Source organism: Mixophyes fleayi, chromosome 2, assembly GCF_038048845.1.
Source record: "Mixophyes fleayi isolate aMixFle1 chromosome 2, aMixFle1.hap1, whole genome shotgun sequence".
Lineage (NCBI taxonomy): Eukaryota > Metazoa > Chordata > Amphibia > Anura > Limnodynastidae > Mixophyes > Mixophyes fleayi.
In genome coordinates, this window is record NC_134403.1 from 189,757,175 (window position 1) to 189,775,446 (window position 18,272).

General features: G+C 39.4%; 1 protein-coding gene across 3 annotated transcripts in view; it reads right to left on the reverse strand.

Annotated features, from left to right (window-relative positions):
• Nucleotides 1–1,405: 1,405 nt before the first annotated feature.
• Nucleotides 1,406–18,272, reverse strand: part of ALDH3A2 (aldehyde dehydrogenase 3 family member A2) — a 34,415-nt gene continuing 17,548 nt past the window's right edge. Inside the window, exons 10-13 of one of the 3 annotated variants that reach the window (XR_012688042.1) lie at nucleotides 15,590–15,825; nucleotides 14,548–14,659; nucleotides 5,827–7,638; nucleotides 1,406–2,157 (exon numbers count right to left, since the gene is read on the reverse strand). Coding sequence is in view for 2 of the 3 variants with exons in the window: in XM_075195157.1 (XP_075051258.1) it covers nucleotides 14,594–14,659; nucleotides 15,590–15,825 (302 nt within the window). In the remaining variant the exon portion in view is untranslated. Of the gene's footprint in view, nucleotides 2,158–5,363; nucleotides 7,639–14,547; nucleotides 14,660–15,589; nucleotides 15,826–18,272 lie in introns of those variants that run through there. The other 2 variants (XM_075195157.1, XM_075195158.1) reach the window with 2 other exon arrangements.

Here is an 18,272-nt window from a genome sequence, read left to right on the forward strand (position 1 = left end):
CAGCCATGTCCTCCCTGGTGTGACAGCCATGTATTGTCATATGTGTAAGTGTGGACTTTACTAGCAGCTACTTCAGTTGGTAACTGTGTCACTGTTTCAAGTCCTCTATGTAATATTCTACTTATGTACTACTATTGCTATATAAAAAGTTTTTCAGTTGCCTCAACGTCGCCCCCTAGACTAGAAAAATGCTGATGACCAATGTATATCAATTGATTTTCCCTCTCCCAACTCACATGCCATTTTCAATCCCACACGTTCAGCTACTTGGCTAAGTGAGAAGGGCAAAGGGGTCTATCTCTATAACACTTTCTTCAAATATAACAGTATCCAGTACATGTGTAACAGCGAAAAAGTATAAAACATGAAAATATTACATTTTCTAGGGCTTCACAATTTGTCATATCTTGTGGAAAAAATCCTATTCCAATGTTCTACACAGAGATGCATATCTGTATGTCTAACCTCCAGCAATCTCCTGTTTTCTCCACCCTTTGTGCATATATATATATATATATATATATATATATATATATATATATATATATATATATATATATATATATATATATATATAGGCACACTTTGCACAGGAGACAAAAAAAAAGGCAGATATACAATCTATAAAACATGAATAATTTTTCCACAACAAAAACCTTTCTGCTTAAAATCAGCAGGTTCTATACACATAAAAACAAACCCCTAGCTGCTTCGGTGACTTATGTCAATCTAGTGTGTGTATCCCTGACTCCGTCTGATGTCACAAATGTCTTCGCCCCATGAATGAGACCTTGGGCTAGATTTACTAAGCTGCGGGTTTGAAAAAGTGGGGATATTGCCTATGGCAACCAATCACATTTTAGCATTTTTTGTAGAAGGTACTAAATAAATGAAAGCTAGAATCTGAATTGTTGCTATAGGCAACATCCCCACTTTTTCAAACCCGCAGCTTAGTAAATCTAGCCCCATGTCTAAGTCTTGTTGTATCTCTATACAAGAGAAGAGATACTACCAGAGATGTAAAGAAATGAGAAATAGGAGAGCAACGAATAATAAGAATACAAGGATTTGACAACAGGCAGAAAAGGAGATTTTACAGCAAACATGACAGCTGGATTGGACACTATGGGAAAATGGCTGTATTGATTCCACTAATCCCCTTAGCTATTCGCTAAACTATGATCCCTCCCCATACTTAACTAGGGAGTCTTACGTCAACTGTGCCATCCAGTGTCGTCCGTCGTTAGCTCATATGGAACTCTGTATCACCATAACTACTTTTGTGACAGACTTCCTAGCTTATAATAGAGAAGTGAAAAATTAACTCTTGGTGACTCATACTTAATATCTCACAGGTGTTTCTATCTGAAATACATAAAACGACATTTAGAGCAAAGTATGTACATACTTCATTTTTTTTTTAAAGATTTTATTTTTGCAAGGGTCAACCAAAAGTAACATTCTGTACAGCACTGTGTCATAAACATCTGAAGAATACATATGTATTATAATATACAGCGTCTTGTTAGGAAAGCGTATTAGTAAGGATGTTGACCCAATTTTTCCAAAAAAGCAACAATTTTAGAAAAAGAAGTAAGACTGAGAAGAGTAAGGAGGGGGGGTGCGGGTGGGGCGGCGTGGAGGACCGCCTAAGAGTAAGAGAGGAAAGAGTGTAGTAGAATATGGGGGAAGATAAAGAAAGAGAAGAGATGGGAGGGATGGAATAGGGAAGAAAGGATCCAGATGGAGTGATGTTGTAGAATCACATGAAAAAAGGGGTTTGGATTTGGAAGTATGAGGTCCACGGCGCCCAAACCTTGGTGAATGACTTAGAGGTATTACGGATTATGCATGTCATGTATTCCATTTGATAAACATACCAAATCCTGCCAATAATTGTCTGTAGGGTTGGAGCCTTGGGCTGTTTCCAGTCTGTAGCAATTTGGCATAGGGCAGCAGAGATTACATGGTGAAACATTGTACATATTTCATTTTTGAATAATGACTCTCAGCCAAACAAATTATCATGAGCCACTGCAGCCTAAAAAAAAGTGTGTTACAATGATCCATTGTTAATTAGTCTATCAAGAGTAATTTTTTCACTTCTCCATCCCACCCTTTAATCACCAAGTCTATATTTCTTTCGTTTTTCTGTATCTATGAAAAAGAAAAAAAAGATAGTTATTTTTAACCTACAAATGAAACAAACATTTTCATTCCTTACCATCAGCCAGCGATCATGAAAGCAAACATTCGACAACATAAGAAACAAACAATAACAACAAGGTATACTTTTAAATCAGTTTCTTTCTAAACATGCACACTGATACTTACCATTGATTAGCATTCGCCTTGTCTGGTCCTAATTTTCTAGCTTTCGCTCTAATATTTTCTTTGCAATCTTTCCAAATGTCCATTCATAAGGCAGTTAAAACACTTCAAAGATTTCTGTTTCTTTCGTCCCTTATAGTTGTTTTTATAAATCTGAGATTGTGAACATAATCTTTCTAAAGCCTGGATACTCACCATCATTAGCCTATCACTCTGCGCTTTTTCCCTTTTACATGTTTTTATCATGTTCCACAGCAGACTCTCTAATTTCATTTACCGTGAGACCTCTCCAATTAGGAAAAGAGGTTTGTACCCTGGTCTTTAGATCCTCCCTGAGACATCCATTAGTACTGCAACAGTTACTTCCCTATATTACACATTTTCCTTTATATCTGTTATCCCTGTGTACTTAGTCATAGCTGCTAGAGCCCTAGCGAAATAGTCAGCTGTAATCTCACTACCTTTTTGTTGGATAGTGAAAATTTTTCCCAAGTCCACTATCACTGGAAAATATATAGCCAACTGTGAAATTATACGTCTAATGTTTTCCTGATTATTATCCTCGGTTAAGGATTTATCCTCCTCCAACATACAATCCTTAATGAACTTTTGTATATCAGTATCGAGAGGAAGACAGGCCCTAAACACCACTCGCCAATCTTTATTAGTAGGCTCATGTGCATTACCTAAATGTCTAATACATTTGTGACAATTGGCCAAATCTTTTCTAGGATCAGGGAAATCAGACATAATTGAAAAAAACATTTCAGTCCTAGTCCATGGAAAATGCATTGCTACATGTTTTATGGGAACTACACCATCTCTGTCCGCCTTCCCATTGGGAACTGCTATTGTGCGGACAGGATGCAAACCTACCAAATCACTATATTCTGAACTAGTTTCTGGAATTGCTGTTGCAGTATAATGAATTTCCCCCTTTCTATTAATTTCTATATTATTCTCAACGATTTCAGCCGCTGCCCCTGCTGGTGGAACCGCTCCCTTTCCTTGTCCGTGTACTGCTTCTTGTATGTTACTGGCATGGGCAATGGCTGAAATGACGGTCAGTACATTTTCTTCTTCTAAAACATTACTCTCATCATAACTTAAGACATCATACAAATTACTCATTACATTTTTATCATTTTTGGTATCTGCTGTACTTACCACCCCAACTGCATTTGGCGGCAAGGACGCGCATGCGCTCGGTTCTCCACGCTTTGCAACGCTCACTTCCGTTGTGCGCGCGCTTTGTGCCACGCCTACTTCCACTGAGCATGCGCTCCCTTGCCACGTGTACCCTTCATGTTGCCACAATTTTAAACAGTCATCATGCTCAATTCTCGTTTTGTTGATTTAATCAACCGCACTTTATCTCAAACATTATTTAACACCTCTGACTTGAAACTACCTGTTTGGGAAATGTTTCACACACTCCCGGGTCATCTTGACCCATTTGTCGCAGTACGACGTTGCGTACGCACTATATTTATTATGCATAACATACTTTGCTGCAACAACCGGCCATTCCTTAGGCAGCACACAATTGGCCATCTCTTCTTGGCCGTGGACGATTTCCATAGGTGCGTCCCCCTCAACTCCACTTCACTGAGTAACACTGCAATATCTATGCGGACCACAGGGATATCAGCTCCTCGATACCCTGCCTCTCCAACAACACGTACCCAATGGGGAAACAACCTAACACAACTGGGATCAGACAAGTACCAACTTCGCAATACCCTGCCTTTCCTAGTTTGAGTACTTTAAACGGTTAGCACCTGATACCCATCACGATCATCAGTGGTTGCAGCGTATTTCCTCCCACCTCTCCCAAGTCACAATCATTGCTGCAAAATCAACCATGCGGTCCGATCGCACTGCTTACAGATACTATCAGTAAGCTTTACTATTGGGAATGCCGCGAAAACCTGTTATTTTTGCTTCGAGTATACCTGCCATGTATACTCTGTGACATCTCTTTTTTCCCCTGCTCTTTGTTAGAACAGAACGCCACTCACACAAAGGTTTCTTTATATCCTGTTCACCCTTAGAACAGAACCTTTGTTTTCAGGTCACCTTTTAACCGTGCCTCGTCAAACACACCTGAACAACATCTCTGTCTCTTTTCAACAGTATACAAACTTTTCTCTTATCGGTCTCTTCTAAACAGTAAATAAACTCTTGTCTTTATGCATACCATTCACATACACCCTTTTGTTTTTCTGCACAGAACCTGGAACCTTTATAATATGAAATATATAAATAACTAAATGTGAGAGTGCGAGTGTGCGTATTTTACCGTGTGATCGCGCCATGCCATGTGTTACGTGGCATACTGATCGCAATCGCACATTAAAACAATATTAACCAATATACTTTTGTTCATCCAATTATATGACTTCGACAAGTGTCCTGAAGTAAATTGCAATATAATAAAATGTGAAATGAAGGTTTTCTTTATGGATCTGTAATGCCTGTATTAACAGTCCAGTATGCCTCTATACGATTGGTGCACAGCAGCCATGTCTCACTTGGGGAAGATCTTGTTTCATTAACTCACTTAGCCTGGCCTAGCCAGGCTAAGCGCGTTAATTACCACCAAATCTTTAAATAGTTAATGACTTCCAATGAGCCACCAAAGCTTTAAATAACACCATCAGATCACTCACATAGATATTTGGTCATATAATACATACACTTCATATCATGTGTGTGAGTGGACAAAGATTCAAATAAATTCTAAACATCCAACTGAATTACATAGATCATCATGATTGCAATTTTCTGTTTATGAGAGATTAGATTGAATCGTGTATTGAAAATATGTGATTCACCCTAAGCTATCCTATAATAAGAGCATTCTCTACAAACAAGATGTTTGGGGTGGGTACAGATGGTGTAGTGTATTAATTGTGGACTCGTTTAATTATTCAGCAAGGCATTTTGCGTGAGAAAAAAAAATGTGTGTGTATTAAATAGCAATAATACAGATCTCTATTGTTTAGCCACACAATGAAAACAGAGTTGGGTTGAGCAAAATGTACACATGTATGCATATATTTATTTTATATATATACACGTGTGTGTGTATATAGACATTCTTGTTATAGAAGCCTTGTTAGAGAACAGTAGGCATGTTTATAGAATATTTGACATTACAATTCTCAAACATAAAACATGAATATGGATGTACTGTATTTGGATTTATTGTTTAACAAATAACATAAGACAATATTTGGCTCTGGTCTTTTTTTCCCCTCTAGCTAAGATTCTCATGGATTTGATGAATGGTAAGCAGCTGTGACTACGCTGCCAGGTTTTCTCTACTTATCTAAACTGGGTGATGTGAATCATTTACAGAAACACTCAACACTGATTAAAAACGAACCAAAAAAAAAGTTATTTGGATCACGGACCCCTTGCTAGTGCTGTCTAGCAGTATACACTATCACACATTACGTACCACAAATGAATAAACAGTGCACCACCTACCTGTGTGATAAACCTTTATTTGTAAATGTAAAGATAACACTTTGTGATCATTGAAATTACACTGCAATAGAACATATCCAAGTATAGAGGTATTAAAAACAAAACAAAAAAGCATTTACATTCAATTAAGGTTAACAATTTTGTATTACTTGAAATACATTGAGACAAGTAACAAAATATTATATAGGTCATTGTAATAGTGCAAATATGATTTTTTTTTTAGAAACTAGTTGTATTTATATATTGAAGATGCAAACTATGTTTTAAAAGTCGTAATGCAATAAAATATAAAATAGGTAGTTCTCACTCAAACATGACACACCAATAACATTTTCTTAGACCTCCTAATCAAGTAAACTATGCACTTTACGTAGATATTTCAAATAGAGGTTTATAGTGGTATATACGAAGGAACAGAAATACTACACATTTTACAGGCTTTTATTTATCCATGGTAAATGAGTGTTTTATTGAGCATTTTCAGCTAAAAGCAAAGTATTTGTGTAATAGACAATATGTACATATATTTCTATTAGTATATAATGTAATGGAAGTAAAGATACACACCTAAATGTCTACTGCAATATACATTATTGCTAATAAGGTAGGTTTATTAAACTCAGAGGCAAGAACTTTTATTGAAATAAGGCAATATAACCTGAGCACCTTTTTAAATCACTTTCTAGTTAACCAGAACTGTTCTGACATTCAAATGTTTCCTGTGATTAACTTTTGTCCTGGAGCCTGTAGGAAATAGGGCTAGCAAGGAATCTCCATTGGCAGCTCCAATTCAGTAAAAGGGATGTCTGCATTGCTGCAAATCAGATTTTACATCTGTCCTTTGACAGACATGTCTATGGTGCAATGGTAAGCTCTCCCCCTGTCTTATAAAGCCAATCACACAACTGTAAAGAAGAGTAATAGTGGTAAGAACTACAGCATGGAGATGATTGCCAAGGGAATGCTTGTCCGAGAAATCTGCAGAAGGTTGGTCATCACCTACATGGTGAGGGCTAAGAATGTTTCCCTATTAGGTAGCCCACATACCTGCTAAGAGGGAATTCTGCAACAGACAGAGCCCACTACAGGGACTCTGTGGGACGTAATTAGTGCAGCAGAACAATGACTGCAACACACTGTTAGATTGTAGTCATCGGACTGCACTTTCCAACAGTACTGATTACCGTTTGGTATGAGATGTTGATCAGAATTGGCAATGGGTTTAGGACTATAAACTCCAATTCCCAGACAATTTAGTATAAAATGACCAAATGGGCAGTTAGAATCATTATGTGCCTGGCTAGCATGTCTAGAACTACTGTAGATGATGCCTAGACAATGATACATTCAAAATGTCTGTATCACACACACAACCCTAAAATTCTGCTTTAAATGAAGGGACAGAAAAGATTAATGCTAATAACTGAAGGGGAAGGGTGCAAAAATGGAACAATATACCCACAGTACATAGTACATGTCAGTTACTACAAAGTAAATGACTATTGTATCATTTAAACAAAGGTGGAAATTGCTTCTGCCATGTTACATTGCACTTAATAAAAAGATTAAAAAACATTATAGTAAATATGATGATCATTGCAGTCAACCACATTCTTTCAGATGGAGAGGAGGATATTCGGAAGACATGTTAAACCCAGGGTTCCTAAAGGCTTTAGTTTTATACTGCAGCAGAAAATAGTTTCACTTAAAAAAAACAAATTAATGCTTTATACAATGCATAGACTCAGAATTAGATACAAACAGGAACAGGTGTCTCAGACGTGTCATATTCATCTCCCACTTTTAGAACATCTGGAAAACAAAATATACATTTGATTTTAAGAAGGAATTGTTTGAAATTATTGTGCACCTCCAATACAGTTAAGGCCTTCAGAGGTCTCTCTACCCAAAAAAATTCAGGCTTACCATAATTTAGCACTGCAGCTTACCTAAAAAAAAATATTCATGGCCCAATACCCACTTCCATTACAAAGGTGAGGCATATTAAAAAGGCAAGTAGCAAACCATAGCTGGTGTGTTATTCAGTTTCAAACCTTCAATGACATCATTGGGTCATCAGCCTGTGTGTGTGTGAACCGAACAATCTCTATATTAAGTAGATTTGCTAATGAAACCCAGTCTCCTAGACTAGTCTATAGAGTGATACCAGATAGAGAAGTTCCACTCTAATACACAGCTGACATTTTATTGGACTAGGATTAACAGATAATACAGATTGTGTCAAGTATAATTTATTGAGCTAAATAATACACTTAGGGTAGCAGATAGTAATGTCTAATGGTGGCTTTATTTACACTTAAACCTCTACAACTGGACGCATTAAGGTAGAAGCAGAATTAAAAAAAAAAAAAAAAAAAAAAAAGCTACTGTAATTTCACAGGAGGTATTTGCAAGGTTTACTGTGTGGGATTACAATTGTAAAATATAAATGTATCCAGTGTGCACTACTGCATTCTATAGAAAGCATTTAGAGGATGTCTTAGGCAATAATGTTCCCCAACCACAGAAGTCAGATGCAACGCATCCAGATATTGATGCAAGCTGCACACATTTAGCTCTATAGTCTCTATAGTTCTACTAAGGAAGGGTTGCTGACTGCACGTTATCTTGGCTGTTGTGATAGATGAGAATTATTATCATTCAATGAAGTAGAAGTATCTAAATAAACATTCAGGAAACTGGCCATATAAAGAACATTCTAAGTTGTTCAATAAATTCTAATTGTCTTCATCTGAAAGTCATAGGAGTCTTCATAGTTGATTCTTGCCAGTGCTGTCCAGAAAGTGCCATCTCCTATCAAGTGAATAGTCAGATTCTGCTTTTTTGTGCTTCGAATTAATTATTCAAATAGAAATTATTGTTCTTTGAAAATAAACTGTTAAATTAACTATCTCATGGTGCTGTAGACACTTTGTAATATAATCTATACATAAATTATAATCAACATCCTTATAGAAAGTGACATTCAAATACAAGCTAGAAGGTATCTAATGAGCAAGGTAGGGAGTGTTTCTGATCTGTAAGTTAGTTCCAAAAAGGAGATGCAGGATGAAAAGTAGTTTTGAAGGCTTAACAGAGGAGGTCATAAGATGGGAGAAAAGCAATATTATGTATAGCAATAAGGTCAGCAATGTAAACAGAACCAGTGTTGGTGGGTTTCGTATAAAGGGCTGCATTTAAAATTTGGTTTTGGGAGTTGTGTAGTAACTGGAGCAGAAGGGAGGAGGCTAGATGTAACTTGAGAGATGGAGAAATCTGTATTGATTGTAATTTGCTGAGCCCTAGTTAAAGTGGTGATCATTCACTTCTAATGTTAGTTTTGTCAAGAACTGTACCCTTTGTTGACAGTAATATTGGCACTAGAAGGCATTTAAAAACAGTGCACATACAATCCAGGGCCTTATGGAAAATGGTTGAGGAGCATGTGGAATTTTGGGATGAGGTTGCACCTAGCTAAAACAGAATTTTACAAATATACGGGGGGGGGGGGGGGGGATTTCTACATCTATGCTGCTGGCAATCACTGAGTTTGGTTCAGTACTCTGCTCTAGTTGTCAGGGTGTATTTTCTAGTAGGCTAGGCATGGCACCAGGGATTTGTTAAACCCTAGTCTAGTGCATTTAGGAATTATAAAACTAGACGATTCTCTTATACTCATCATTTATTTATATAGCGCCACTAATTCTGCAGCGCTGTACAGAGAACTCACTCACATCAGTCTCTGCCCCATTGGAGCTTACAGTCTAAATTCCCCAACATTCATACACACACAGACAGAGAGGGATTAGGGTCCATTTGATAGCAACCAATTAACCTACTAGTATGTTTTTGGATTGTGGGAGGAAACCGGAGCACCCGGAGGAAACCCACGCAAACCTGGGACTCATTTACTTTCATTTAGAAAGTGGATCCTGCCTAGGCCTATCCCAAGAGCATTTACAATTTTCAAAAGTGAATGGGTCAAATTACACATAAGTTATGGGTAGACAAATGAGGATTGTGTGAAGAGAAAACGTAAATTAAAATGTTTTGTTGTAGCCTTTAAGGAAGAAATGAGATGACATTTTGAAGGTTTGGAGCTTGTTTAAAGTAGTTCCATATGGGGTCTACTGCATGAGACAAGTCTTGTAAGGGTTTGGAAATATTACAATATGACAGAGAATGATTAAGGTAATTTAGAGTGAGTGGTTTGGAAAAAAGCTGGGAGATGGGTTAAGGGAAGTAGGATGGAGTTGGTATGTTCTCAATTCAGGTGTGGATACTAGGGCATCTATTGTCTTGTCTTACTGGCACGAGCCGCACAGCTCGCTTTCTGTGTCCCAGGGCTGCATCCTGGCAGTCATGGCAACAGCTGGAACATGACTTCTGCCCTCCTCATCCCTACCATGGCAACGGCCAGGACGCTTAGGTAATTAGCGCCTCATCCCGGCAAGTGTGGCAGCCAGGCGCGTGCAGGGTTTTGTTTTGTTTTTATTATTATTAGGCCACATCTGAGGCTCATTATGGTATTGTAAGAGTCTGGTTCCTGATTGGTCACTAAGTATTTAGGCAGGGAGGGCTTAGCCTCCCTGCCGGTTATAGCATCTGCGTGCTGCTCAATTGCTGAGCAGCTCTGTCCTGTTCTATCCTGTGGATACTCTGCTTCTGACCAGATTCCTGTTGTGGGCTATGACCTTGACCCTGCTTGAACACTGATTGCCCCTGACCTCTGCCTGTTTATTGGATTACTGTATACAATCTGCCCTGACCTTTAGTCTGTCTTCTGGTTATCCTGCTTGCTGCTAAAATACGTTCTTTAGCCTGTCTCTGGTAATTGCTTTCTGTATTCAGGTTATCTTCCATCTTGCGCTATGGTTATTCTGAGAAGCTTTTACTACCTTAGAGTTAAGTCCTGGGGGCATAAAAGTACCTCCGAACCAGTTCAGTTCTACGGGAAAGGCGGTTGCTAAAGGTGAAGACCTCTATTAGCCTGGTTTTGAAAGCTTATCTAATAACCGTTAGCCGAACCCATACTGCCACTTCCAAACCAGGTGGCAACAATTAAGCCGTTTAGTTTATGTGATCATGTGTATAGCCAACAGACATCTACAACTTTTGTCATTATAGTCCTTCTAGTTGACTAAATTAGGAGACATACTTGTCCGACATGTTGGCAGCATATGTTTACACAGAACCAGAACAAGCTCCCCAAAATGGGCATTGCTTAATTTATTTCTGTGCATTCATAACACAGGCCAACTTCAGTGCTATACGTATGATTCAGGGCTAGTCCAGAGCACAAATTCAGGCACTGCAACTTTCACCATGCACATTTGGGCTTACATACTAATGTACAGTATATGTCTGCAATGAAGTGCTTTGGTCAGGACAATAATAATAATTATTATTGATTTGGTGGATCTGGGGGTCAATTGTTTGTCATAAAATTTATATTTACAGGAGGTTATCATCCTCAAAGCAGCCTCTCAGTCTATAGTAGAAAAAAAAGCTCACAAACATCCATCTAGCTGGTACTAGAATAGATATGGATCATTATTATTAAAGTTAATTTTGCACAACAATAAGCAGGTCTTCTCAAGGATACCACTTATATTTTTTTCCAAACAAAACTAATAAAGTTTTATGCAGTAGTAAGCAGACATAAAAGTAGTAAGACAAGCAAAAAGAAAAAAAAAAAGAAAAAATTATGGAGGACGCACACAGGAGCTAGCAACTAAAACAAATGGAGCAACTTAATACAATATGGAAGGGAACATTTGTAAATTAGAGTTTAAAACTAATTAGGTTTTAAGCACATTATATTATTGTGCCTACAATACTATATTCATTTTCATGTGAACACTGACCATATGTCCCTGCTTGTGCATTGTACATGCAGATAGACAAGCAATTTTCATATATGGAGCAGGAGTTTATTTACTTCAAGGAATGGTCTTTTAATGCGGCTTATTATTAACATTTATTTACACAGTGCAAACACACTCAGCAGAACTTTACTATTGGAAACACAATAATAAGACTGGGTGTTAAACAGACAAACAACTAATAGGGCCCTGCTTGCAAATTTACAATATTGGAGGTTGATACGAACATGTTTATCTGGACTTTTTTTTCAGTCGTTTGTAAAATCGTTGTAGATAACACATTGGTTGGAAAATTCTGTAGTGTTTACCCAGCTTAAGGCCCACAGTCGGGTTATATAATCCAGGCACATGGCAAGGTTTGTGGGTCAGCAGAATGTTTGACTGTAGGAAGAGAATGAATGTAAAGCTGGGTACACACCTATGCAATCTTACTTCAAATGCAATTTCTTCAACGATTTCACCAACGACTGAAAATCCTGATGAGCATGCCGATGCATGCGTAGATAATTTACCTTCAGATCTATGATCTTTATCTCTCGTAGCAGGTAATGAGTGTGAATGGGAAGAGTAGATCTTGAGCAGAGGGATCAAGGTAGGAGCTATTTTAAGACAAGGGAAGATATGTACATTGGTACAGTTTTGTTAATTGCCGTTTGTGTTCATAGAAGGATTTTATATCAGATTCTGTATAGTACTAGCAACAAATGTAGAGACTGGCTGAGCAGAGCCGCAGTATAAGAACAACTGGCAAGGAAAAGCAGTATAGCTGCTACATTCCAAATGGATTGTAGGAATAAAGTGGCAGAAACAAAAGCGAACGTATTTGGGGTCTTCATTTGAGTACCAATACTAGGAATACCCCCCCCCCCCTCCTCCTCCGCCTCCCCAAACCCACAACCCTCTCCCTCTAAGCCCTCACCATATACCGGTACTAACAAAACTTAAAGCAACCAGTTTTGATATCCTGGAAAAAGTTTAACATCTTGTGGATGGGCAGGGTCATAGCACTCACAACAACAACAACTTTCATTTTATCTCTTTCAAACCCTCCCTGTTACGGTCCCAAACCTGGTCATCAGGGAGCTTCAGTCGGCATTTCTCAAGTTTATATACAGAGAGCAGCAAACCCCCAAGAACATATTTCCATACCCAAAAAAAAAAAAGAAACGAGATGGATGGGGATTTTCTGATTTAAAGCTGTTATCTAGCCTCAAATCCGAGCCAAATAATGGCTACCTTCTCCTCCTATGACGCAATTCTGTGGCCGAATATTGAAAAGCACTTCCTCAGCTTAAACATTCTTGCATCTCTGTGGGGGATTACCTAAAACCAGGAACCAGCCCTCCATCACATCAATCTATCTCCTTTGCCCCAAATTCTCTTTAAATATCTGGGACTCCTGTAAGACTCAATTCAAGCTTTCGTCTGTGACCTCACCCATGACCCGAACTGTGACAACCCAGATTTCTCTCCGGGCATGTCAGGCCCCCCACTTTAGATTTGGATGCAGGCAGATATTAATGTTGGCAATGATCTGGCCAGAAACTCAGGGCATCGCTGGATGATACTCAGCAGAAGTTTCCTTTCTTTACAAATCTGTTTGTCTACTTTTTACAGATGAAACATTCATGTCGCTCCCCTCAGTACTATGGTATCGGTGTGAAGTCTCTGTTGAGGAAAGGTATGATGTTATTCCTGTATAGTCTATTAATTGATGTCATGCTTGACTGCCAGAGTCCACATCCATATAAAATCAACTACAGATCGTATTATACCCCTGTAGATAGACTTTGGTCAGTTAGCCAAAATGCTGGTGAGAGTGTGGCCACAGGGAAGCTATGTATCATATCTGGAGTATTTGCCCTCGAATAGGATCTTCTTAGGACACTCCATCAATTCAATGCTAGAGTAACAGACACTGAAAGATCTCTGGTGTTTTGTACTCTCTTGACCTACTCTGGATTTTAGTGTACAAAGACAAATAACTGATCTCTCAATAGTAGCATCAGCTAAAGCGCCGATTGTTAAAAATTGGAAACAATCATATTCCCCTTCTATTTCAGCCTTTAAGAATTATGTCTAGCAAGTCGCATGCATGGAGAAAAATAACAATATTTTTTACATGATAAACCACATAGTGAGATAAGGGCCGTCTGTTTTTGTTTTTTTTTTATAAACAAATAAGTACCTGGAGAAGCCACTCGAGTTTGCTGGACATTAAAATTGCATGAATCCTAAAGTTCTTTCAATGCCTTGCGGAAGATATGTGCCTATGCCGGAGAGATTTCTTACATGCATGTAACAGAATTGCGCATTGTTCCCATAGCCCGAGTCAAGCATGGCACCTAGGCAGCGAGTTTGTGCTTAGGATATAAGTTCATGCCTCCAATATGGCATCTCAATGTACTCCAATTGAAGCTTAGCATAGCACTCTTGCACCTCACTTCTGTTGTTCCAGTTATTCACAATTTCCAAAAGAACAGAACATGCAGGCAAAAAAAAAAAAAAAAAATACATGAATTTTTTTCTAATAGTGTTCCATAAGAAACTGCTTAATGGAGAGGTTTAATATCTACTAGTATTGTTGCAATACAGGTGCTTAAAAGGAGTCAGTCATTATTTCCAATTAACTGAATGAGCAAAGGATCCCAGCATTCCCAAAGCTCCCAGACTTACAAAGGAGTCCGTTCCTAAACCGCCAAAATTCCAGATATAAAAAGCGTACAAAAGTTTGTGGTATATACACTGCAGAATGTGTGGGTACTGATTGAGAAATAGAAAGTTAGTGATACTTTTGTTTAATTGGGCATGCTCCCACATGTTGGGCACTGCATACCTTACTGTAAGTGTGACGATGCTCTGTCATCTGCATCTGCTCTTGTTTAAAACAGTCTCTGAAATGCCAACGCTAGCTGTAGCCCTCTGCCTGCCAGTTGCCAACGGTATTTCTGAGAAAACCCAAAATGGCAAATTAATAAAGTATAAAAGGTTGTATTCTAGAAAGGGAAATATAAATACGGTCATCCTCATAAAAATAAAATCTGAAAACAGTGAAAATAAATTTAAATCAGCCATAAATATATAGATGTTATCAGCCAAAACAATGTTCCGATATAAATATTACCTGCTCCACTTTATCTACAACAGAGCAACAGGATTCCTCTAATCCAAAGGGAAGTAGAAGGTGTAGGAGTTTGGGGATGTATTGTGGTCAGCCCTTAGTTATTAGGATACAGGGGTATTAATAGTCTCAATAGAAGCGAGATGTGGCACCTTGTTTTACAGCCAAAGAAAGACATTCATTCCATAGATCTACAGATATGACACCTTTTGTGACAAATAGGTAGAAAACTGACTGAAGAAGAAGATAAAGTAAAATAGACACCAGCACCTCCTCATTTCATATAAATCAGATGCCCTTTGTGAATTTTAACAGTTCTTGGAATTAATATATTGTCGCAGTAGACGGGCCTGGGCATGTTAACTTACTATGGTAAGGAATCAACCAGCAAAAGAAATAATATATGTACATTTGGGTAATAGGGCGTTGTTAGGGGGAGTATTGAGCCCATTAAACCTAGAATAGGTAGCACTGTGTGCACTTTTAAAGGCATACCACCACTGGGTAAACATTAAACCTGTAACTATTTTCCATGCCATATAAGAGGAATGCCTGATGGCTGGGGGCAGAGACAGACAAAGCAATATTACATTTGTTTGAAAGGGGTTTACAGCACTAGCATATATGCTTTCAACCCCAATGTCAATGGAATAGGCTTTATTAGTAATTAGCATGTTGCTCAAATGTATGAATAGAACACTATGCACAAAGTGATCAAACCTATGGTTATTTACCATTAAATTAAATATTAAATCACCTTTAAAATGACCGCTGCTACCACAGCAATTAGAGGCAGGAGCACAAGAGCCAGCTTTTTCTTGTTCAGCTTGCCCATCAACAGAAACTTGGCCCAATCCACCTTCTTCTGGCTGAAAGGGGGGTACCTCAGCTTGTTTACACCTTCCATAGCTAAAGACTTGATGAGACAAGCACGTTTGTGAGAAAACGTATCAAATGAGTGTTTGCCATGATAGGCACCCATGCCACTGTTTCCTAGAAAAAATAAATATGAAAAACAGGTGCACATTAGAGATATAATACAAAATGGCCTAGAGAGAAGGATTTAAGAAAATGACAATGTTGAAACACCTAAACATAAAAGTAACAAAGAAAAATCAATAAAAATCCCAAGACCGATCGTGTTCATGTTCCCCTTATCATCAGTAACCTGCTATTACTGATCTCTCCTATTGGTGTTAATTGGCCAGCTAACGCTCACCGACTGCCAACTGCAGAGTTGCAAACTACTGCTTTGGGGGAGTCGCTTCTTTGGGAGGTCCACAAAGGGCTTTTCTATAGCAATAAAGTCAAGAACAAATCATCTGAAATACCCTGCAGTGTAGAAGAATGTCAGTACCATGTACTGGGTACATCCCAAGGATATCCATAAAGGAGGGTTCATGCAATGATGCAATGCACAGCACCTTAATCCAAAAACAAGCATCTCTGGATGCAAAGGCGTTAAGCCTGTAGAATCTCGTAAATGTGTGCTCTGAAGATCAGGTGGGTGCCCTGCACAGCAGAAGCACTGTGCCGTGCCACCCAGGAAGCACCCACAGACCTAGCAGAATGAGCCCTCACATTTTCCGGACCGGATGACCTGTCCCTATGTAAGCCTGGCAGACTACCGACATAATCCACCTGCCAATATTCTGCTTTTGGGTGTCAGAGAACCAGAAGGTCCCCTGTCTGACGCACCTACTTAGTCTTCGTGGCATAAATTGAAAGCCCTGACTACATCTAAAGAATGGAGAGAGCCCTCATCATCCTGGGATCTTCCCTGATGCAAGGCCGAAACCACTATATCCTGGTTCAGGTGGAACCTAGAAATGACCTTGGGTTGGAAAGAAGGCTTGGTCCTAGGGACTGTCTTCGTTTTGTGCTTCAAAAATGTGATGCTTGTTTTGTGTTTCAAAAGGGAGACTTACAGGAAAGAGCCACAGCTCTTTCCTCCAAGTAAGGTGGGGTCCTCTCATTAGGCTTTAGGAGGGAATCACGGAGTCCAAGAGACGGCAGCCTCCTTGCATTGCTGGGCTATAGGGGGAGGTGCAATCCCTGGACAGCACCTCCTCCTTGGCAGGCTTCCCACACTTGGAAGCATGACAAAACTTGTAGAAACACAGACCCAGCGTGGGAGCAGCAGCCATATTTGACTCGACAGCAGATCCAGCCTCCTTTACTTTAGACTCTATTCCTAGGCGAGTCTAATTGGGGGTGGTAAGCTTGTTAGAGGTCTGTGGTTTTTTTTCTTCTCTTTCACTAATTTTACTAAACTACCTGGGCTGGGCAGTTTCTTTATTGCAGATCCACACCCTTCCTAGGCTGTGCACTGCAAAAGGAAGTTTTTCTTTTTATTGTCCTTTGCTTAACTCACACTATATTATGTCTGGGAAGGAGAACGCTTCCTGGACTCAATTTGGAGGAGGTACAGCGGCAAAGGCATTTGCCTGCTCCATGCTAAGTTACCATGCGCACAGTCTGGCCAGGACGCACTATATACGGCGTGTGTGACGGAGGACCAGTGTCTTAGTTCGCCAATGGGGGCTCCTGCTGAGGCAACGTCCTTGGCCTCAGTTGGCGATAGAGCTCTCTCTCTACAGCTCATCGCCAGTAGAGAGCTGAGCAGCTATCCACTCTCCTATGCTTCTTTATCTGGGTCCACGGAAAAATGTTATATTCCTTCTGGATATCAGGTCACTCTCCTCTGCTGCATCTGACATGTCAGTGTGGACTCAAAAGTACATGGTCTGGTGTAAGTCTCATCTTGGATTCTGCATCCACATCCAAAACTCAGAAGTGCCAGCAACCGTCGCATTTTACACTCTTGCCGGAACTTTCCTCCCAGGAGAAGGGAGAAGTGGGAAGCCTCTGTTCCAAAGACAACTTCATTCACCGAAAAGGATCCAGTTAGTGCGCAGGGAATGGAGAATATTGTGTGTGCCATTCGACGGGTACTAAATATTTAGGACACTTTTACGAGTCAGAAAACATGAACAATTCACTGTTCAAGAGTCAAAAGAGACAGATTGTTTTTTCACCCTTTGTCACATTAGTCGAAGGACCTTTTGTGTGAAGCGGGGGTAAACCGGACCGCAGGTTCCTCGCTGCTTAAAGACCCTTCCACGCAGAACCCGGCACTGGAGGCTGACCGCAGAGAATAAAACTTATCACCTTCTACAGGGAGCCATCTATCTTGTCGCTGCACCTCTAAATTGTGATCTGTACAATTGCGGTGTCCAATAGATGCAGGCATGGGGATCCCGGTAACTACCTGTGTCAGAAGTGACCTGGTCCAGGCTGGAGACAATGCAATGCTGGAAGTGGAGAGGCAGCATGAGAAGGCGCCAATCACTGTACCTCCACTGCCTGCTCAGTGCACCCACCATTGCTATGGTTGAGCGGGTGTTCCATAGAAGAAAGATAAAATATTTGCCCAAAGA